The 23,377-nt window shown below is 42.0% G+C and overlaps 1 protein-coding gene across 4 annotated transcripts in view; it reads right to left on the bottom strand.

The window, feature by feature from the left end:
- Positions 1–23,377, bottom strand: part of carmil2 (capping protein regulator and myosin 1 linker 2) — a 90,267-nt gene that overhangs the window by 47,293 nt on the left and 19,597 nt on the right. For 2 of the 4 annotated variants that reach the window (XM_034196613.1, XM_034196637.1), the window contains exons 4-31: positions 23,125–23,184; positions 22,797–22,918; positions 22,157–22,254; positions 21,122–21,192; positions 20,919–20,992; positions 19,493–19,568; positions 18,771–18,859; positions 18,344–18,438; positions 14,451–14,537; positions 14,177–14,286; positions 13,624–13,701; positions 13,390–13,466; positions 12,518–12,622; positions 11,491–11,560; positions 11,324–11,405; positions 11,031–11,127; positions 10,085–10,139; positions 9,777–9,949; positions 9,400–9,468; positions 8,780–8,870; positions 8,561–8,644; positions 8,177–8,305; positions 7,025–7,141; positions 5,450–5,625; positions 5,200–5,287; positions 4,707–4,796; positions 4,418–4,484; positions 1,444–1,919 (exon numbers count right to left, since the gene is read on the bottom strand). In XM_034196613.1, coding sequence (XP_034052504.1) covers positions 1,444–1,919; positions 4,418–4,484; positions 4,707–4,796; positions 5,200–5,287; positions 5,450–5,625; positions 7,025–7,141; positions 8,177–8,305; positions 8,561–8,644; positions 8,780–8,870; positions 9,400–9,468; positions 9,777–9,949; positions 10,085–10,139; positions 11,031–11,127; positions 11,324–11,405; positions 11,491–11,560; positions 12,518–12,622; positions 13,390–13,466; positions 13,624–13,701; positions 14,177–14,286; positions 14,451–14,537; positions 18,344–18,438; positions 18,771–18,859; positions 19,493–19,568; positions 20,919–20,992; positions 21,122–21,192; positions 22,157–22,254; positions 22,797–22,918; positions 23,125–23,184 — 3,006 coding nt within the window. The remainder of the gene's footprint in view (positions 1–1,443; positions 1,920–4,417; positions 4,485–4,706; positions 4,797–5,199; positions 5,288–5,449; positions 5,626–7,024; positions 7,142–8,176; positions 8,306–8,560; positions 8,645–8,779; positions 8,871–9,399; positions 9,469–9,776; positions 9,950–10,084; positions 10,140–11,030; positions 11,128–11,323; positions 11,406–11,490; positions 11,561–12,517; positions 12,623–13,389; positions 13,467–13,623; positions 13,702–14,176; positions 14,287–14,450; positions 14,538–18,343; positions 18,439–18,770; positions 18,860–19,492; positions 19,569–20,918; positions 20,993–21,121; positions 21,193–22,156; positions 22,255–22,796; positions 22,919–23,124; positions 23,185–23,377) is intronic. The other 2 variants (XM_034196621.1, XM_034196628.1) reach the window with 2 other exon arrangements.

Raw genomic sequence — 23,377 nt, 5'->3', positions numbered from 1 at the left:
GAACCAGGCATGGAGGGAGGTGGTAGAGACAGTGGGTGAAACTGGTAGGTTTTCGCCTGTTTGGGGATTTTATATCCAGTTTACTTCGTTTTAACATTGCTATTGCTTTGTATGTCGGGGGCGGGAGATTCATGTGATTGGTTGTTGGTCGCGTTGCTCGCAAAAAATTGCCACGCTTCAGACACGCCCAGCTTCAAGATTTTTTGATGCCTGTAGTGTAGACGGGCCGTAACTGTGAAGAGAGGAGCTGTTGGACGTCCAGGCGGTCCAGCTATGAATTCACAGAGGGCCCCGCTATAGTAACTGAACGAGAGAGTAATGTCAAATGACAGTACAATTGACCAATCATATCTTCCCTCTAAATGGGTGGGTGTTATTATCGCGGACTTTATGTCAAGTTCCGCCCGCTGTGAAACTGTTCTTGTTTCCATAACAACAACAACTTCCTGTCAATAGCGTTAACTCGCCTTCAAAATAAAAGCATGCCAAATTACACTTAAGACATACAACTGCAACGAAAGTAACAAACACAATGCAATATCCTTTGCAATTTCAAAAACCACAAATAGGGTTATTTACAGGTGTTGTTTTGTGTGGTAGAGGGTCGCTTTCATTGCTGCGTTTTGCACCCCGGGCCGTTGTTTTGATATTCCGCTGAAGTATACGCTGTGACGTAATAACTAGAGGGAAGGGGTGGGGGTCAGAGGGCCTAGGTATAAAATTCACGGCTCGCCACTGATATTGACAATAACAACCGACCGTCGAGGAGCGTTCTCATGGCGTCTATTATCAACGCTATGGGAGCTCTATGAAGGTCTATGGGACGCCCTGCCCGTTGAAAACTGACTCTCAAGGGGTACCCTGTCCGTAATAGAGTGACGGGGAGGGGCCCTGACCGACCGTCAACATGTGACGGGTTGGGAGTGAGAACGTGTTGCACACACACACGCACGCACAAACACATACACACAAACACCCTCGCACAACTACAAGGAGCCAGAGAATGCAAAGATAAAGATGGCTTCCATTATTAATACAGGATCATAAAAAGGAAAGCAATACAGCAATAAATGGATAGATAGATAGATATATGTGTATTTTGCTGCATTGACCTAGGTTGAAATAGAAGCATTATTCCCTTCATCCCTCCATTTCCTTTATTTGTATTCTAATGGTATTGTTTCGACTTCCTCCATTTCCATCTCTTCCTCCTCTGGGATCCATCTGTAGTCGTGCAGTTAGCTGCCTACCTCATATACCCTTCCCTCCATCCTTCATCCATCTCTCCTTCCCCTGTCCCTGGTATAACTGAGCATATCTAAGAGTATAAATCATATTTTGTATGTATTACTGTTGGTATGTATGCAAATGTATTTCTGCTCCCTCACTCAAATTGTGTGTGTGGTGAGTGGTTGGTGTTTATGGGTATGTGTGTGTTCTTACCTGAGGCCTGGAGGACGGGGGCTGTGTATGTGTGCGTCGTGGCCGTGGTCGGGAGGCTGTGTAGTGCCTCAGAGTCTGTCCCTGGGTGGGTAGAGGCTCCATTGGGGAAGCAGGGGGTCCAGAGCTGAGCAGGGAGCCTGGGCTGGGCTTGCAGCCGGGGAAGGGAGCCTGTCGTCTGGGTAAGCCTCCGCGGCCGGCAGCCTCCTCCTCTGCAGCGGAGATGGAGCGCAGGAGGGGGGGGCTGGTAGGAGGAATGAACGATGCTCCTCTCGCTGCTGCAGCATCCAACGCTGCTGCCGCCTCCCCCTCCCTCCGCCTCCTCCCCCTCATTCCCGGGGGGGACGGGGAGGGGCTTGGAGACCTGACTGACATGGGGGTTGCTGTCGACAACAGAGGGACACCGCACCATCCTCCTCCCCCTTCTTCTCTGGCACCTCCTCCTCTGATCTGCTGCTCCCAGTCTGCATCCAGGAGACCTGAGAGGGGAGGCACAAGGAGAGGTGATGGAGGGGAAGAGACTGGAGGGAAGGATGGGGAATCCAGCCCACAAAATGAACGTATAAATATCTAGGGCAAGATAGGGGAGAAAGGGGGAAATGTGGAAACAAGGGAAATGGGAAAAGGGAGGAGGGGGGTGTCAAGAGACTAATAGGGATAAAGGGGATGAGAGGATAGATAAGAGGGGGTTACAAAATGGGGCAGAGCAAAGAGAAGAGAGAGAAATAAGGAGCAAAGCTCAGCGATGCAGAGTATAGAGAGGAAGCAGAAATGAAGCAAATGGGAAACATTGATTAAGCAGAGAGAAAGCAGAGAGGAAGCAGAGAGGAAGCAGAGGGGAAACAGAGGGCAAACAGAGGGCAAATAAGATAGTAAGCAAAGAAGAAGAGAGGAAGCATAGAGGAAGCAGAGAGGAAACGGAGAGCAAGCAGAGAGGAAACAGAGAGGAAACAGAGAGGAAACAGAGAGGAAGCAGAGAGGAAACAGAGAGGAAACAGAGAGGAAACAGAGAGGAAACAGAGGAAACAGAGAGGAAACAGAGAGGACAAAGAGCAACAAATGGCTCTGCAGTCACTCTGTACGGCAGGGGTGTCAAACTCAATTTCATCGCGGGCCACATTAACATTATGGTTGCACTCAAAGGGCCGGTGGTAACTATATAAATATACATATATAAATATATCATATATAAAATAATGTATTATATGACATTATTGCCTCTGAATTGGATTATTATCGGATAGGATAATAACTTAGTAATTAACTACGTCTGAAAGCAGAAGTCCAGGGCAAATAATTGCAAGTTTCTTCATTGCGCAAGTCACAAAACAAGATGCATTGTGGGACATGTAGTTTATGGGCAACCTGCTTCTGTAAAGTGGCATGTAACCATATAATAAACATTATATTCTTGGCAAGCTCTTGCGGGGCCACATCAAATGAAGTTGCGGGCCGGATTCGGCCCCCGGGCCTTGAGTTTGACACCCCTGCTGTACAGGACCACATAGGACCAGGATAGGGTTAGACCTACGTGGTTATCATTCTCTTACAGGGTCTAAATGTTTAAGAGGCTTTTGAAATGCCCATTGATTACTACACTCAATATTCTCAGTAAAGATACTGTATATTGAGCTAATTCGTTTTTTATGATTCATTGTAAAGCTATCCTCCAATCAAACAATAGGAGTGGGGGGTGGGCGGTTGTGAAATCCCCCAAAGTTTTCTCTTCCTCCCCTCCTCCCCTCCTCCATATTCTCTCCATCTCATCTCTCCATGGTAAGAGTCACTGGTGTGACAGTAAACAGGCCATGCTCCAATTAGCCAAACAGAGCGGTGTGTCTGACAGAATGGCCCGCACACAGGAGCAGCACAAAGGAACAACAAGGAAACATGACAGGAGCTTAAGACCTGCGCTCAGACTGGACTGCTGTAGCTAAACAGATGGAAATATTGTTCACGATGTAATACCATCACAGTCATGATATAACACAACTATTGTAATCGTACACACGTTACATCCTTTAAAGCCTGATCATCATTAATCCAAAGTGTTAGGTGCTTTAATTGAAAAACTGATAGAAAATATTTTAAGTCCAAAGGTGCAATCTACAGTATGAAACCTCATGGTATAAAGTGGTTTTTAATTTAAGTGACTTTTGCCTCCCTGTGGACACCTTTAATATGTGTAGCCCCTCTACTCATAAAGTGAAATGAGATGTCGTTGTGTTGCACGTTACAACCAACGTTTTGCTTTGAAGGTGTCATGGGAAGAAGAAATGGTTCAAAAAGAGTGTCTGCTGTTAGGACTTCTTAGATTTAGTTCACAGGGCCCCTTTTTACCTAAGGGCCCGGTCAAGTTCATCTAAATGAGCAGGTTCAATTAAGATCTGTTGTTACATTGTAAGGAGATCAATGAATATACTAAAATCTGAATGTATTTATTAACATGGATTACATGACCATGTCTATGTAATGTCAAAGGTGTTGTTAGCTGCATTCATGCCAAATTAGGTGCTGAAAATATTAATTTGAAAGCAAGAATTAAGGAATCATGTCAGTACATTTATTTTAAATAATAAATATTTTTATTTTATTCCTCGGGATTGTGAGAAACAGCATTTCGATCTCCCTGTTTGTGTCACACAAACAGAAGATTGACAATAAAGTTGCATTTGACTTTTTTTATTATCTTGTGATTGTTATTATTGTTATCAAAAGAACAAAACAGAAATGACATAAGATAGGTGGGTAAGGGTTGATGCAGGTTAACAAAATATAGATTGAAATGGAAAGATAAGCTGTACATGGAGTGGAGAAGAAAACCTGTGGTGAGTAATCCATTTTGTTATTACAGTTTGCCATTTAATGTATTTTCAAGAAAAGCAATCACACACACACGCAAATGAGTTACACAGAATCAAATTCACAGACGTAAGGAGACATTAAAGGATCCTTCATCGTGTTGGTTGTATCTTACTCTTTATGGAAGCGGCAGGCCTCAGGCTCTTGGAGTGGAAACTGTCTCTCCAACACGCTGGACTGTACTGGGGATGGAGAGAGGTCAAAATGGAAAATCAGATATTTAAATGGATGACTGAATTAACGGATAGATGGATATTGTGTGTGTGTGTGTATGTGTGTGTGTGTGTGTGTGTGTGTGTGCGTGCGTGTGCGTGTGTGTGCGTGTGTGTGTGTGTGTGTGTGTGTGTGTGTGTGTGTGTGTGTGTGTGTGTGTGTGTGTGTGTGTGTGTGTGTGTGTGTCCTACATCATCAGTTGGGAAGTCGCTGTCAATCAGTCGAAGCTCTGGGATGTTCATTTTCAGAGAGGTGCACGGATTTTCTTTTAAAAGGATATTCTACACAGCAAACAACGAAAAACATCAAGACTGAGTGCAACTCATAATGACAAATCATAAGTTGAGCATGTCATCTTAAAATATGCTATATCAGATCAATAATAGAGTAAATATAATAATACCTATTTGTGTTTTTAATGGAGGTTACATAATTAAAGGAAACATTCATGTGTGGCATATTATACAGAGTGAAATTAAAAATAAGTGTTTTAATTATTGTTAACTTGCATTGTTGCACTTTTGATGGGGCTAGCAAAGCTAGGCTAACAAAACTTGGACACGGCAGTTATAGCTGCTGCTAATTCCCAATGCGCTGTCATATAATAACACAATATACAACAATACACAATATATGCATGTACAAAAAGTACAACTATGTGGTAAAACTCAAACATATATTTACCACTCTGTCCTGTGCCATTATGAGATCCTGTTGCACCTGTTCCATGATGCTTTCAGCCAGAGAGACACTCAACGTCTGTCTGAGGTCTCTGAATGGAGGACAAGAAAGGACACACACATTGCATTGCAGCAGAGTTAGCATTGTGTGCTATGACTTAGCTGAGTTTTGTCTTGTTGGTAAGTGAATATGTTATAATGTCATGTATAATGTTCAATATGTCAGAATTTCTACTACTAGTTCATGTTATTACCGCAGTCTGTTGCTGATGATCTGCCCTGTGTTCTCCACCAGAGTGCTTCTCAGGAAAGTGTGTGTCTGTCTGCTTCTTTTGGACACACACTCTGACAGACCCTCGCACACACTGGAGCGCTGCACCACCCAAGGACACGCCCCCTCCGCCCCCCTCATCAGGCCTTCAGCCAGACCCTGGAACACAGACAGGACTGATGACCCCAGCGTCTACTCTGTGTTCTGCATTTTACTATCCCATTGTCTCTGACCTTTCTTGCTTTTTTGCTTCACTATAAAACATTTTGCTTGGTAAACTTCATTTAGCAGTACCTAAGTGTCTGTAAAGTTTGTCTGAAAAGAGGCAGACTTGCTTGAGCAGATGTGGTGTGTACTTTTGTTTGATAAGTAAAACTTACATGTGTACACGCCAGATGTATCTTGAATGTAAATTAAGAATGTGTACTGTGTACTTCCATAAATAAAACCTTAAGTGAGCCTCATACACATGCTCAATTCATTTCTTTGCAATTTTAATTGACTAGGATGTTAGAGGAAATATCAATTACTATACTAAAATCTAATCTATTTAAAAAATGTTCAATGTTACTCAATAATTGTAATATCTGTCTGGTAAAATGGATGAAACAAAATGCAGTACTTAGCCAAATAAAAAACAAACCAGTTAAAAATGCCAATGTGAAAATAATGACAAAGATATAATAGTGAGTTATTGGTGATGTGATAAAGTTACTGTTTTGTTAACTTCCTGTCTGTCAGACAAATTACATTACATTGCATTTAGCTGATGCTTTTATCCAAAGCGACTTACAATAAGTGCGTTCGACCAGGAAGACACAAACTTGAAGAAAACAGAATCATATAAGTACATCAGGTTTCATAGAGCTAAAACATTTCAAGTGCTACTCAACTGGCTTTAGGTAAGCCAGTCCTTTATTAGTATAAAAGTGCTTTGTTAATAGTTATATCGCTCGAAGTGGAGTCGAAAGAGATGAGTTTTCAGTCTGCGCCGGAAGATGTGCAAGCTATCTGCTGTCCTGATGTCAATGGGGAGCTCATTCCACCATTTTGGAGCCAGGATAGCAAACCCACGTGTTTTTGCTGATGGGAACTTGGGTCCCCCTCGCAGCGAGGGCACAGCGAGTCGTTTGGCTGATGCAGAGCGGAGTGCACGTGCTGGGTTGTACGGTTTAACCATGTCCTGGATGTAGGAAGGGCCAGATCCATTCGCAGCATGGTACGCTAGTACCATTGTCTTGAAGTGGATTCTAGCAGTTACCGGAAGCCAGTGGAGGGAGCGGAGGAGCGGCGTGGTATGGGAGAATTTAGGAAGGTTGAAGACCAGACGAGCCGCTGCATTCTGGATGAGCTGCAGAGGTCGGATGGCACATGCAGGTAGACCAGCCAGGAGGGAGTTGCAGTAGTCTAGGCGTGAGATGACGAGAGCCTGGACCAGAAGTGATGCAATGGCCCTAACCCTGATTTGAAGTCTAACTCACAGTATAGCTAGCCTTGATGAGGTGGAAACCTTGATAAATGAGCAGCCCTGATACAGTGTAGATGTGTTAATGTGTACCTGTATGCTTCTGTTGATCTCATCAGCCAGTGATGCAGCAGCGTCAGTGAGGATGCAGTTCACCAGTCCTCCATCAGGGGCAGCCTTCCTGCCTTCCTCATACAGAGTGGGAAGCAGCTGCCAACAAAACATCAAGCGTCATTTACACTCCCTGGACACTTTATTAGGTACACCTTTCTAATACAATCTAGTTCAACAGCTCTGCCATATTACAATTTATGTTCAAATGTAACGTTTTAATTAAACTTTATGTTTCTAACTGAGACGAAGGTATAAAGGTAACTTGGGTTTGAGAGCAGGGCCACGCCTCAATCACACCTCTAATCCCCTGCTGAGCAATTTATACCGATCAGCACATAGAGACCTAATTTGGCTCCAATTTCACAACCCACCCTCTCTTTTCCTGCCATTCATCCAATCCCCATCCCTTTATCTTCACTTCCATGGTTTCATCCCTTCATCCCTACATTCCTTTATTCCTCCCTCCCTTCTTACATCCCTTTATCCCTCCCTTCTTACATCCCTTCGGCCCTTATTCCTTTCCTTCCCACTTCCCTTCAACCATTTATCTGACCCTAGATGTCTTCATCTACTGATCCCTTTATTTCTTCATCCCTCCCTCCCTCCCTCAATCCCTTGTTTACTTTATATCTCCTTCTACAAACATCCCTCCATCCCTTCCTCCTTACATCCCTTTATTCCTCCCTTCTTACATCCCTCGACCCTCATCCCTTCCTCCCTACATCGCTCCCTTCCTTTAACCTCTGTTCCTGTCTCCCCTTGTCTCTTTCTATTTAATCTGGTGCATAGTTGTTGTTCTCATTCAAGGTACTGACCGTGTGGGGGCTTGTATTGAGACTGGACTCCCACACTGAGTCTCCCTCTGCCTGGACTCCAAACCAGCCTGACAGACGACATCACTCACTCTTCTTCACCCCTTACATTCAATATTTGCTGTTATTAAATCTTCAATGGACCTATTATGCTGCATGGTCCTTGCCAGTGAAATGGCAGTTAGTGGTTGAACAGGACTGCAGTATGTTGAGATGATTTTTCTCTCAGATGTGTGTAACAGATGTGTAATACAGTCCCAGCAGGATCTAGCAGAGCCCGCTGGTGACATCATTCCTATTTCTGTTTCTCTGCCTGTACCTTGAAGGACTCCCTGGCGTTGTGCAGAACCTCCTGTGCCGTCAGGACTTCAGCCTGGACCTCCTGAGGGTTGCCGGGGTTTAAACGCTGAAGGCTGTCCTCTAACTGCAGACACAGACCCTGGACCTGCTGGAAGAGAGGACAAACAGAAGAAGCAGGAACTGTGTTTGATCTAACCATTAGATGTGCTTCAGTCACAGAGCTCCATCTTTCGTATGATTTGATCCGTTTGATTGATCACTTATTGCGAAAAATATATATATTCTCTGCAGGGATGATCGCTATTTGATTCTTTTATTATACTAATAGTTGACTGTATGTGGTACTATAGTTGTTAACTGACTTCCAACTAAATATTATTTATTTTTTTATTTTACTCCTTACCATCTCAGATTGCTGGGCTTTAAACAGCTGGAGATCCACTCTGTCAGATTGTCTTTGGTTGTTTCTGTCTAAACACCTCTGAATCTGCACAAATAAAAACAGAACAGTACATTAATCATCTTTGTAAATACTTTTCAGATTAGATCATGACAAAGTGTTGTGAGATTACTTGTACTGGCATGTAGTTATATTGACACACACACACACACACTCTCTGACCTTGTGCAGGGCCTCTTCTGTTCTGTCGGGGTTGCCGCGGTAACTCTGTGTGATATCAGCCAGGCCAGACACCTGCTGCAGAGTGAAGTTCCTGTAACAACGAAGCATAACTTTAAAAGTCATAACTACTGTATCAAGATGGCGTTCATCCACCATGCTTTCTGTCCAAAACAGTACACTTCCCAATAGTCATGATAATGGCAAGGCACAATGGATGGCAACATCCTTTTTTTTACATGTAATGTACACACGTTCATGTCCCCCTCAGAATATAACTAGCGATCCCATGTCGCACCATGATCAGGTCAGTATTTAACCTTATGACCAAATACCTGCAGTACAAGCTCAACCAATATAGTAAATATTATACCTGTCAATCATTAGCTTATAAGCTTTGCCACAAAAGACAGTGTTGAAGGTGCAATCTTTTATTTTAAGAATTAATCAGCTTTCACTGTTGTGTGACGTCTCTTAAAACCTTGGCTAATTTATACTGTGTGTGTGTGTGTGTGTGTGTGTGTGTGTGTGTGTGTGTGTGTGTGTGTGTGTGTGTGTGTGTGTGTGTGTGTGTGTGTGTGTGTGTGTGTGTGTGTGTGTGTGTGTGTGTGTGTGTGTATGACCTCTCCAAGGCATCAGCAACATCCTGGAAACCTCTTGCAGTAACATTATTTCTGTCCCATGATAGAGTCCTTCAAAGAAGAGAACAAGAGAACAAGAGAACAAGAGAAAGAGAAAGAGGGAAAGGGAAGTAAATCACTCTTGGAGCAAATCAAGTGCTGCATGTTTCAAATAATGAAATGATGACATCTGGTGGCAAAAAGTAGATTCACAAAAGGAAAGGAAACATAAAGAGAAATATGTTCCAGAAACAGATGCAACCATGAAACTCCCTCTGTTTATTAAACCATGAGGCTATTATTAGTAATTCCCACATATTTCAATTAGATGAGATATTTGTGTCCGTTATAATTGTTGGCCAGTGTGTGTGAAGGTGTACCTGAGTGTGGTGTTTGTCAACAGGGCTTTGGCCAGCATTTTGGCTCCAGTGTCTCCAATGTTGTTTCCACTGATGTCCACCTCAGTCAGAGCAGCGTTCCCCCCCAGAGCGCTTAGCAGGATGTGCATCCCTGCCTTCAGCTTAGAGTCACTCACTGAGAGAGACTGCAGGGGCTAAACACACACATAACATAAGGAACTTTAAACTTACTTAAAGAATAACTGAAATCTGGCCTGTTTTGCTTTGTTTATGGGTGGCCGTGATGTTAATGACTGAGAGTGAATGAAATGAAAAGGGATGTGACTCACACACTCTTCATCCTGAATGAGTTGAGCTATACGATGAAGAACATCAGTGAGAGGTCTGGTAAAGAGAGGGTACATGGCATTGGTTCACAGGTGTCCCACAAGGCTCGATACTGGGATCATTGCTATTTTAATTGTATAGCAATGATTTACCATCTACAGTATATGTCCTGACACAAACATCTAAATGTATGTTGTTGACACTAAGCACATGGAGGAGGTAGTTTGACACAATTTGCTTATATACTTACAAACACCACGGTTCATGTAACAGCTTGCTTTGAAGCAATGCTGTTTCCAACTAAATGTTTCCAAAACAGTATGCATATTTTTCACTGAAATAATAGTTCTAGTGTTGAACCGGATGAAATTGATTCAGAAAAAAAGGCTAAAGGTTGTACCAGAATACAGGTACCATGGAGTTATACTTGCTTCGACCCTCATCTTTAAGGCTCAGGTGTTACTAGAGATTACATGTCAACAGAAGCTATTATGTACATGCACTCAATTGTCATTTCTCACTATCACTTACTGTTTAACAACGTGCTCACAGGCCAGTAACCCTACTTTTACACCACTATAGACCTTTAGTTAACGGGACTTCAACATTCTTGATAAGAAATCGATACATTCTTATCACTGTCCAATACCTACAAACTCTATGAGAAAATGTATGAGCTGGAATAACAGGAGGAAAAATAGCCCCTTTGCAAACGGTGGTGCTTTAGCAGCAACAGTAGAAATGTGCACTGTCCCAGTCGAATAAACGAATGAATAAAATAATGAAGTAATAACAGAAGCTGCTTATTGAATATACCCAGCTAATGTTACACATGGAGCTAGTTATTCTTTAGGTTTGAACTTTGACAAGTGTTTCTTTAGGCCACCCTAACTTCAGCAGGAATATATATTTCAATATTATGAGCAGATGTTATTATGTTCTTCTGACCTGGACTTCATGGCAAAGTTTCTTCCCAGTGTGAGATGCCGGAGAGAGGGACATCGACCCACAGACAGAACCAGAGTCACCATGTCACTCTCAAAACCTGTAAGCAAGGGGGGGACATTATCATGGAAGTGAGAGTCGGAGGTTATCTCCCACCTATACTGTATGTGTAGATTGCTAGTCCTGAGTAAAAACATGGACAGCAAACTACACCCATGTAACACAGTGTTGAAGGGTGTATGGTAGCAGGATCATGTCCTGAGTTAGTGAGTGTGTGCGTGGGGGGGTTTACAAACCATTGTCAGAGATATCCAGACTTGTGATAGCTGTAACTTCAGAGATATGCTCCTGTATCACTTGAGCACCTGCTGAACGAAGCTACACACACACAATTTGTTTACTGTAGCTTCTCCTCATTACAAATGACAAATGTGTTTTTTAGGTTTTGTGTGTTTGTGTGTACCTCACAGCTGCTGATGTCCAACCCTAAACCTAATAGAAGAATGTTGGTGGCCAGACCCTGTAGTAATAACCTAGTTACAAAACAAACATAATAAAGTATATAAGTGTTTGTAGACAGGTATATTTTAAGAATGAACGTTTTTAGGAAACTATAAGTATGAGAAATATGAAGAGGCTCATAAACCGCAGGACAGGGAGAAGGGAACAGTGCTGCAGTTATTACAAATAAACTATGTGCAACAATGGTGTCATGGAGGGGGATGGTAATACACAAATACATTATTATAATCTATGCAGAAGACTAGAGGTGCACACATTTCTGGAAGTTCAAGGTCAGCATATTTACAGCACATATACTGTGTGTCTTTATTTCCCTCAATTCCCTTTGGGGTAGGGAGCATGATGTAAATGATGAAGTGGTAGAAGCTATCTTAAAGGAAGTAGTGTTTCAGAAAGGGGGAAGGAGGGTCTTCAGAACGGCATCTTACAGTAAATACAAATCAGAGTAAATGTATGGAAAACTCAGAAAAGTTGTGTTCGATGGTCGAGAGAAGTGTGTAGTAAGACAGTAAAAGACAGAAAAATATTATTATGATGCTCTCGCTACAAGAGACAAAGGAGTTTGGAGAAGAATAGACATGCAAAGGGAGAACATTGGGGGAGTTGTTCTACTCAAATAGGGATAACATAACTCTTCCGATAGGAATAGTGTGGGGATGATTTGGAGGATGGGGGGGGGGAAACAGTAGGGAAAGATTAACACATTTTGAATCAGAAGAAGAACAGACAGGGATATATCTGAAATGGTGAAACAATTGTTCAGATGCATATATCAGGTCATTTGCAAAAGAGGAAATCGGTTTACAGTTAAGATCGCTGTCACGTTCCAATGACTCATACACGTCCCAGCATGTTAGTGCACTTCAAGTTAATATTATTATGTTGACAAATACAATTGATGGTATCAACTTCCATGTTAAATAAATTACATGTTATGATGTCATTGCATGAGCTGGGAGTCAACACACCTGAGAGCTTGTGGAGGTAGTTTGGTTGCAGACAGGCCGACATATTTTAACTCACAGCTCTGACTGAAGAACTGCCCAATGCTCCTGGTCACCTCCCGCACCTTCCTACACACACACACACACACACACACACACACACACACACACACACACACACACACACACACGCACACACGCACACACACACACACACACACACACACACACACTGTATAAATTAGCCAAGGTTTTAAGAGATGTCACACAACAGTGAAAGCTGATTAATTCTTAAAATAAAAGATTGCACCTTCAACACTGTCTTTTGTGGCAAAGCTTATAAGCTAATGATTGACAGGTATAATATTTACTATATTGGTTGAGCTTGTACTGCAGGTATTTGGTCATAAGGTTAAATACTGACCTGATCATGGTGCGACATGGGATCGCTAGTTATATTCTGAGGGGGACATGAACGTGTGTACATTCCATATAAAAAAAAGGATGTTGCCATCCATTGTGCCTTGCCATTATCATGACTATTGGGAACACACACACACACACACACACACACACGGTTATTTTTATGGGGTCCAGGCTTTTGGTCCCCTTTAAGATTTTGGACACTGCGCTGTGACTGTGCTAACATATGTTGAGCCCAACAATTTCATAAAGACAAACCCATACACACAACTACACACATAAAAGTTTTTAAAAAAACAAATCATCACATTTAGCTTTGGTGGATCATAGCAGCTGGCTCGTTTACATATCAGGTCAGTTGCTGTTCCAGGATAGTTGTTATGAGTCTTATCAGGGAAGTTGTGTTGACCTCTCTGTGTCTCAATAATGCAGAGAGGATACCACATTCAGGGCCTGATTCTAGAGGAGCTGACCTGTGGCTGAAAGGATTCCTGGCCAGGTTGAGGTGCATCAGTTTGAAACAGCATCCAGCAGACAGCGAAACAAATAACTGCAGGAGAAAGTTACAATGAGTGTTATGTACCTGACACACACAACAGATCAATGAATAACAACAGTTACATGAACAGTTAACAGCACAGACATCGGGGCCCTCAGAAATAGTCGCATGAAAGAAGCAGGTACAACACTGAGCATCTCTCGCTGACCGTGTCCAGAGGGCAGCTGGTATCACTGAGATCCAGATGAGACAGAGAGTTAGTACTGGACAGGAACTTGAAGAGAAACTGCAACACATAATGCAGATCTGTATTTGTTACGGATGTACCGGCACAGTTAACATGTTGCTGAAAGTAAAGTCGTTGTTAAAAGGGATATATAGAAGTTCCAGCCCTGCACATAAACCAACTTTCAGTCCATTTGAACATTCTACCTATCTTTTATTGTTTTTCTAATTAAAATGATATTATCTTTCAACTGTACACTTTACAGGTAGGTTGAGTTTGTAGCTTGTTTGTAAAAGTGAATAATAAATGCAGACCTCCCAAATCTTCTAGTGAGAGCTTCATGTCAGTATATGTAATTTATGTATATGACATTGGCTTGTTTGTATGTAAAAATAGCTGTCTTGAATCCACATTATTTGATATGAAACACACACACACACACACACACACACACACACACACACACACACACACACACACACACACACACACACACACACACACACACACACACACACACACACACACACAGTACCGTGGCCTCCTCGTTGCCCATGCTGCCGGGGTTAGCAGACAGGTCGAGGTGAGTCAGAGACGCTGAGAACAGCTGAGTGGAGGACAACACCTGACTCAGACATCCAGCACCTGGAGACAACAGTTAAATCCATTCAGGAGTGACTCAAGTGTGAAGTGTGTTTTAAAATGTATTGTGTGTGTGTGTGTGTGTGTGTGTGTGTGTGTGTGTGTGTGTGTGTGTGTGTGTGTGTGTGTGTGTGTGTGTATGTGTGTGTGTGTGTCTGTGTGTGTACCTCTAGCAGTCATTGATACCCGGGACAGAGAGAGGAGTCTGAGTCCTCCAGCTAGACTCCCCAGCTCCTGACTGAGAGCTATGACACCTGCAGTGGGAATGAATGTTGGACATACAAAGGTACCCAAAAAAAATAATTACATTGCTAAACTTCACATAAAAAGCATGACTGATAAGAATAAGTGTTTTGTATAACATGTGACTTTTCAAACCAGATACTTGTGTAAGCAGGAAATGCACAGGTGGAATTATTAACATATCTGTTTTAGGGCTCTGGCGGTGCTCACCCACTTACATGGATGGCATAAAGAGTTGGCATGGCGATTCCCGTGTTAAGCTTACAACATTGACAATTTCTGTTCTACGACATAAAATACTTCACTAAATACCCCACTGGTAATTGGCTTTTTCTTGAAGGAGCCATGGCGATGCTAACATCCAGGTTAGCCTACAAAAACATGTCATCACTGCCCCACCCTATTGGGACATTTCCTAAACTGGAGCCAGCATTACTGTTATTCTGCTTGTCCTTCTTCGACAAATCAATATAACTGCTGTTGTTCAAATAATACTGTGTGACTTTAATTATTAAAGGCGTAGTGGACTAGTACGTTGGTGTTCGGATCAGGGGAGCACAGGTTCAAACCCCACTGCAGTCAGCATGTCGTTGTGTCCCTGAGACACTTCACCCCAAATTGCTCCTGTGGGGATTGCCCACAGTATTGAGTATGGAAGTCGCTTTGGATAAAAGTGTCTAACAAGTAACATGTAATTTAACATGTAATTAGTTACAGTGTTTCCCTGATTGTAAACCTTTGGTATTATATCAGCTGTCCCCAACGCTATCTGGCAGCTTTTTCTCCAAAAAGGCCGACCCATCTGCCTTTTAACTGCCCTCTCTCTTAAAGGTCTCCTATTATACTATTTTCAGGCATATATTATAGGTCTCAGATGTATACAAATATATGTCTATGAAGTGTTTTGCTCTAAATACCAAACAGATCACCCATTCTAGCCATGCCTCGTCCCCCTCTATTTCACCCTGTTATAGAAATGCTGATTCTGGGTCTAAAGAAAAAAAACAATAATAAAAAGAAAAAGCTTATGCCCAGATACTCAGCTAAATGCTGCCGTGATTAAACGCCATATTATGTTCAAAACCACATCAAGGATTATTTCTGAAACAGTATGGAGCTCAAATGCTTTTTCTCTTGCTGGTATACCACAAGGTGAGTTCCTTTTTATTTCCTGCTTTTTTACACATACTCTCTCCAGTAGAGGTTAGCTCTGAGTGTTAGCGATGCTTGCTAATGTAAACAAAGACCAGGGCCCTTTCTCATTTCTCTAACTCCCCTCCTCGACTCCCCTCCTCGACTCCCCTCCTCGAGACTTAGTCCCGCGGCTCCCGCCCACAGGAGATGCGAACGGAGGAGTCGAGGAGGGGAACCGAGGAGAGAGGAGGGGAAGCAGCAGGCAGTTAGAGAAATGAGAACTCCTCTCCTCTGAGCGGTCATTTTAAAGAGACGTCCATCAATGATGACAGGAGGCACAGCAGCCCTCTGTCTGATGGACAGATGTGTTCATGATGACTTATATATTTACTTTTAATTCATTCACACTGCGGTATAATGAGACAATAACAGGCTACAGATGCGGACACACACACACACACACACATATATAAATATATACCATTTCAGAATCAAACAGAGCACTCTCATAATAACGTAACACTATCAGAGACTGGATATATCCCCCCCCCCCCCCCCCCCCCCCCCCCCCCTCTCTCTCTGGTCGCTACAATGAGGGAAATAAATTACGGGCCAAAAGTTTTATTTACAAGTATTAAAAGTAAGCAGAGGACACCAAACCAACTGAGACCTGTCTGTCCGCTGCACCTACACACTGTACCACACGCACCTACAGCTCCTAAAGCATATAATCAGGCTACAGCCGTTGTGTATTTTATTATGTGAAGCACTAAATGGTTTCAGAAAAATATCGACTCTTTGTTTGTAGATATCTACTAAACTACAGCATACAAATACAGAGAGTAATGTAGGCCTGTTATACTGAGTGATATATATTATACACACTGCTCTGCTTTCTGCACGGACCTCACAGTCACAGCTGTTCTCTCGGTAAACATCGCATTGCGATGAGAGCAGTTAATAAAATAATATCCAGGGATGCATGCAGAGCTGTCATTGGCTGAGATAAATCCGGCCGTGCGTCACGACTCTTTGAAACATCTCTGTTCCCGGAAATGCATCCACGAAGGAGCCGTGGAGGACCGTGGAGGACCCATCAGTGTCTCCTCGGTTAGAGCTCCTTCAGAGAGCCTCCTCGACGCTCGATCCTCGGTCCTCGAAGTGCATTTAGAGAAATTAGATGTCCTTCAACATGGCGCGCTAAAATTCATTTCCGGGTCACTACCGGAGGACCGAGGAGTCGAGGGTTATTTGCGGTCGGATAGTTTAAAAATCAACTCCTAAGTTCTAACCCTATCTCCTATTCCTTGACCTCTGAGTGAAACGTCACGGGTTAAGGGATAGTGGATAGGAGAATTCAAAAGGATTTAGGAGAAGAGACTGCGGTACTTTAAAGAATCCGAATGCACTTTCACTATCCGACGTGTTTATGATGCGCCAGCGAACGTCATGAATGTGCGTCTGCTGCTGTGGGGAAACTATGGAAACTACAGTTTTCTATACAGCGAACTACAACATGGATGTTTAATAAGAACGAGGGACTACTGTAAACTCATCTAGAGACTCTGCACCGTGCTCTGATGCTGTTGCTTTGCTTTATGAACGTGGACAACAGATAAACATATTCTTCAGGACCAAAGTTGGAATTGAAATAAAAAAGGAAAGTGAAACTTATGCTCGTCACCCTCTCCCTCCGGTCCACATTAATACAAATGATCCCAATACGTATGATTGTATGAAAATATCTTAAAATCAATACAAATGTATTTATTATAAACGTTAGTCCTTAACATCTATCACTGTGTATATCACCATTCAAACATCTTTTAAAAGTTGAACAAACCCCACACAGCTCAGTAAAGACTGTGAAATGTTGACTTTATTTGATCATTTCAGTAAAAACTAACGTTCATATTTCTCTTTTTGATTATAATACAGATGAACGTTCAAAACAAAGCACTTTGGCAAGTTACCACATACGTTTTAAAATGCTTAATAAGCACCGTAACTTTCATGATATAATTTCTCCGTCATAATCGATTGTTTCCGTGAACGGTCGACTGTTGAGTGACGGCAAATGCTGCGGCTGCAAGGCATTGTGGGACAGCATTTTCTCCTCTCCTTTCGGTAAGGGAGGTCCAGTGGTTCCTAAGCTAAAGGAGGTTATAAAGGAAGTTTGAAACCTCCTTTCCTATCATTCTAGAGAATTGGAACGGCACTTATCATGGCTGCCACTGAGGGACTTCCGGGTCATTTCACTCCGTTAGGAAGGTTCCTAAGCTAAATGGACTATTCGACATCAGCCGAGGAGTCGAGGAGGGGGATTTGATGAAATGAGAAAGGGCCCATATTACGTCCAAAACAGTCAGGCATTGTTTCTAATAGCAACGTTTCTGATAGGACCGTGGGTGTAAAGCCAGCCCACATTTCTGATATTAAGTCATATCGGACGCAAATCTGGATCAGCTCCGTTGTACCCCCGTTTTTAGAGATTTGGGTACGGATACTTTGTGAGTCTCCTTACACACCGGGGACACATCAAAATGTGCTTTTTGCATAATAGGAGACCTTTAAGCCCAGAGTAAAATGTCACCTGGCTGCAGATGGAACATGGTAAAGTGCCACTATTTTATTCTAACACTGTGCTTATACCACTCACTAGTGTTTACTTTAAAAAGCTCACCTTTGTCCTCCAGGGGGTTGCCTGAGAGGTTGATGGATTGCAGGGTGGAGGAGGGGTGCTCCCGCAGGGCAGTGGCCATCTTTAATGCAAAGTCCCTGCAGCACATTAACAAGTTACTTCTTAATGAATCCCTGTAGACGAGACTTTAGATATTGTGTTTGTAGTCATGCACAACAATAACTGTAACATGTTTAGATTTTGAGATTCAAATGACCACCCCCTCCTACTTATTAGCCTTCACCCAGCTCATTAGCAATGTACATGAACCAGAGTACCAGGTGGAGAGGCCCACAGTCACATCTTAAAAGGTACAGTCTAGTCCTGCACTGTGATACAACAAAACACACACACACACACACACACACACACACACACACACACACACACACACACACACACACACACACACACACACACACACACCCACATTTTGAGTCCGCTGGCCTCCAGTGAGAGCTCCTCCAGACTGGGGGATCTGGACAGCAGGAAGGTTAGCTGCTGCTGGATGTCCACTGACTGAAGGGACAGAGAGAGAGGCAGGCCAAAACTCTATAGTCTGGTATCAACACGTTTCAGCCATTGGAATTTGGAATATCGCAGAAAAGACTCTCTTGGGCAAACATGCATTTATGATTGTTACACATGTTGTTCACAGGACAATCTCCACACATCAACACTTTTATAATAGTTGATTGTCAATTGAAATTGCCAAAAGTAAATAGCTAACATTCCAGTGCTACCAACGAACTTCCTGTCAACACAGCTAAGCTAAAGGCGGCTAATGTTCGGTTTGATAATGTTTAGGCTTATTTTTCATGTCAAAGCATCAGACGTTCACCAGTGGGGTATTTACTGATGTATTTAGAGCAACCAAATGGATTTGATATAGTGTCATTTTGGCTTCAGCTTGACTTTAGAAGTATGTTTTCAAACAGGACAAGGACCTTGGTTTTGACCCCCGTCTCTTACAGTGTATCAGGTCTTGGAAAGTATTACTTAAAGGTCAGATCAGACAGCATCGAATTGCCTCGATTTAGCCCTTGAAAACGTTTGTAAGAAGGAGAGTCAGATTCTCTGAATGTTGCAAGCATTTTATCTATCTGAAATGGTATTGTGGAATTTGCAGACAAAAACATTAAGATAATTTACCAGTTTGAGCTCCTTGCTGTAGATCTTGGTAAACCACTGGTTGAAAGACAGAGCTGCTACTGCTAATGCCAAGTCTCTGAGGAGAGGAGAGGAGGGGAAAGTAGAAGAGAAGAGAGGAGAGGCGAGGAGAGGAGGAGACGAAAGATTCAAGATATTTATTGTCATACAGTATGCACAGTGGCGACTGGTCATTAGGGGCAGAAAGTATTAAAAATAATGATTACAAAAAAATGCAAAAAATAAATTAAAATATATATAAAATATATCTTAAGATCATGTTTAATCATCTGATTCGTCTGTACATTGCTGTTTTAGTCTGTGTTCTTCTAATTAGTGTCTACAGTGTGTGCCTATAGAGCTGTTTAGAGCCATGTGGGACAAAACCCGATCCTGCCCCTCCCTCTCTCTGTCTAAGTGAGCGGTGACTGTAAAAACTACACTGCGCATGCTCAGAATATGTTCCTATTTAATGTGTGTGGCAAAAAAATAATGACCATAGGGGCATACTGCTGCCATCCCCACCATACGTCATCTCACATAATTCAGAGCTGATTGGCTGTAAGTACGTGTGCCGCGAAAAGTGTGGTGTGTGAAGAGGAGACGAGAGAGCTGCAGTGACGCATCCTAAAACCCGGAAGTAAGCTGTGCATGGCTTCCCTCGACAAAAAAAGCAATGAGATTTCTCCATAGGATTTTAGAAAATAGCTCCAAATAAGGTCTGTGGGAAACGTAGCTGTTAGATAAATGCACGTTTTGTTCAGCCGGATAATATCCACATGTCTATCCTACTTTTATAATTTTCGAATCATAAATCTATTGATTAGATTAGATTTATGATAGACTTTTGAAACTACAAGAAGATAAGGAGGACTTTTACAAAAAAGTAATAGAGATTTTTGTCCAGAAGGATATGCAAATGGACTTAATCTTCATGTCAAGGTAAGACTGCAATTTTATTTAAAATGGGATCTTACTAAGAGAGAACAATTCAATATTTAAATGATAAAATTACATTTTTTGGGTATCCTTCTGTTGAACTGTCTGTTTAAAATTAATTGAAGCATCAGACAAAAAAAGCTTTTGAAAATAATATTATATTTTGATTTAGGTCAAAATATAATATTTGTAAAGAGTCAGTGCCAGTGCCTCACCAGCCATGAACCTCACTGCAGAAGCTTATATATAGACATCTAAGTTTTTTGTGCCCCACCACTTTTGTACATATAAAAACGCCACTGAGTATGCACAGTAAACAGACAGTTACACCGTACAATGAAAATCTTACTTTGCTAGTCCACCCTACGCAAGTAAAATACAGGAATATAAAAATAAATAAATACTTAGAAAAAACAAATAAGTTTAGCACAGGAGAGGAGTGTTAACACAGGTGAGTTCAGACAGTATGAAACACTCTGCTGTTTCTCACCTGCTGTCTAAGTGGCTGAAGTCCTGCAGGTTGAACTCTCTCCAGTTGTTCATGTAGTAGATGTTGTCAATATCCTGCCAAAACAGTTAGCCACACCAATGCTAACATTAGCTTATCGTCAATTGGCTAGTAGATTAGGACAACATATATCCTTAGAAAGAGTGGTCCGTGTCCTATCATGCTAAAGAACAGTTGTGACTCACCCACTGGATCTCCTCTCTGAACGGCATCTCGTTGAAGTCACACAGAGCAGCGTAGGTATCAGAGAATCCTCCTGAGGAACACAGACAACACTATCTATCTGCACACACAGGAGTTCCCTGTATCATATGATCATCATATGATTCCACCTTCGCCTGGCTGCTATCACACTACTTCATACATGTTGCACAAAATATTGTGACTGGTACTGGAAGTGTTTGTAAATTGTAATATGTGTCATTTTTTGTATTATTTTTAATATTTTATGCATGCCTCTAAATTAATATTAAGCTATTTTTAGCTCTTTACTTTTGCTGTAACAATGGAATTGTCTCCTTTGTGGGATGAAAGGTATTCTGATTCTGATTCTGGGTTTATATTAGCTGATAATTACAAGATAAATTCTACTAGATACATATGTAAACCTAAACTGCCCAGGTGATGGTAGCTGGTCGGACTCCAGTAGCTGGCCCTATCACCTCCAGCCTCTCACAGTGATGTACAGCAAGGGTGTCCAAACTACGGCCCAGGGGCCAAATGCGGCTCGCGGGCCTCAGCAAGTTCAAAGGGTATAATGAAGTATGGCCCACAAATGAAACTTGTGCTTGTCTTATATTGTGCTTCTCAAATATATATGCAAACATATTACACAGTAGTATTCATGAGTCAATAAGCTAAATGTTTAAAATACATTCAGTCAATTAAAGTTGAAAACTATTTCTAAAAAACCTAAGTTGCTGAAAAAAGCCCAATAACTTATTTACATAACAAGCTTGAAAGGAATTAGCTGCCAACAAAATACATAAAACCCTATGGAGAGCTGGGATGTAGGCTGTTTGTTTTCATAAAGCATATTCAAGTATCAAGCATAATTTACTTACATTTGGCAGCTTTTGCTGACTTATAACTTAACTTATTAGGCCCTGTACCTCTAGGGAGTGGCCCAGCCCTTCGTATATTTTTATGTATGTGGCCCTCGGTCAAAAAAGTTTGGACACCCCTGATATACAGTATAGTGTATTGTGGAGGGAACACACCACAGGAGCCCGGCCGGCTGCTCAGCTGCTCCTCGATCTCATCCGTCAGTGTGAGGATTCTCTGCAGCAGATCAGCAGGAACCGTCTTCAGCAGCTTTCTGAAGATCAGAGGACAAGAGATCACCTGTTAAATACTGACATCATCAAACAAGACAAAGAGTCTACAGCCATGCTAGCTGCTCTGTGAGGCGCTGTGCCACTCACTGGGGCTAAGAGCTAAATGCTAACATCAGCACGTTAACATGCGTGCAGTGACAATGCTAACATGTTTATGTTCAGCATATACAATGATTAAAATGTTCACTATTCTTAGCATATTAGTGTAGCATGTTAGCATTCTAACATTTGCTATTTAGCACTTATTACTTAAACATCATTAGTTATGCAGGTTTTTTGTCATAAAGAAGAAACATTGAGCTGGTGATTCCGCTCAATGAAAAATCAGCAAGACAAAGTAAATACAATGTATTCTGTGTGTAGAGATTCTTTGACATGGTAGTATTTTTCAGTATCTGCCTGGTCTGAAAAGAGAAGGTATGTGTGTGATGACTCAAATGTAAACAGTGTATGTAGAGTTTGAGCTAGTGTTGCTGTGTGTTCAGGCAGAGCATTGAGACATGAAGCAGGTGGAGCAGCCCACCCTGGAGAAGAGTCGGGGAAGATCCTCTTCAGAGAGGCAGTCATGTGACACACCATGGCCTCCAGATCCTCAACATGCAAAACACTGAAGGACAGAGTCTGCCGGTCTGTCTCCAACACAACCTGAAACACGTGCACATTGTCATATTGTATTATAGAAAGGAAATATAACATTTACATCATATTTTTTCACAATGACGACTGTAAACTGCTCTCATATTAACCTTTGCTGTTTAACATGGAATCTAGTGCTTCAGTGGATAAAACATAGATATACATATACACAAATGTTAAACAAGTATAGTTCAGATAGAAATAAATGACAGTACCTGAGTGAGACTGTGAATGTTGATGGAGCAAATCTCCAAGTAGCTGAAGGTGCTCTCCATCTGTACACATTCAAGCACGCACAGAAGTAAATGAGAAAAAAAATCATTCAACAGCAGTTTCTCTTTGAGACAGTGAGTACCAGGAACGAAAATCTATCCTCATCCATTAAATTGTGGTGGCAAAAAAGGAAATTAGATCAAATAAAAACCTGCTGCATTTTATATTACTTTTAAAATAACTCCCTGAATTTTA

Source organism: Gymnodraco acuticeps, unplaced genomic scaffold, assembly GCF_902827175.1.
Source record: "Gymnodraco acuticeps unplaced genomic scaffold, fGymAcu1.1, whole genome shotgun sequence".
NCBI lineage: Eukaryota > Metazoa > Chordata > Actinopteri > Perciformes > Bathydraconidae > Gymnodraco > Gymnodraco acuticeps.
The sequence above is the reverse complement of the archived record's forward strand: the minus strand, read 5'-3'. Positions and strand labels throughout refer to the sequence as shown.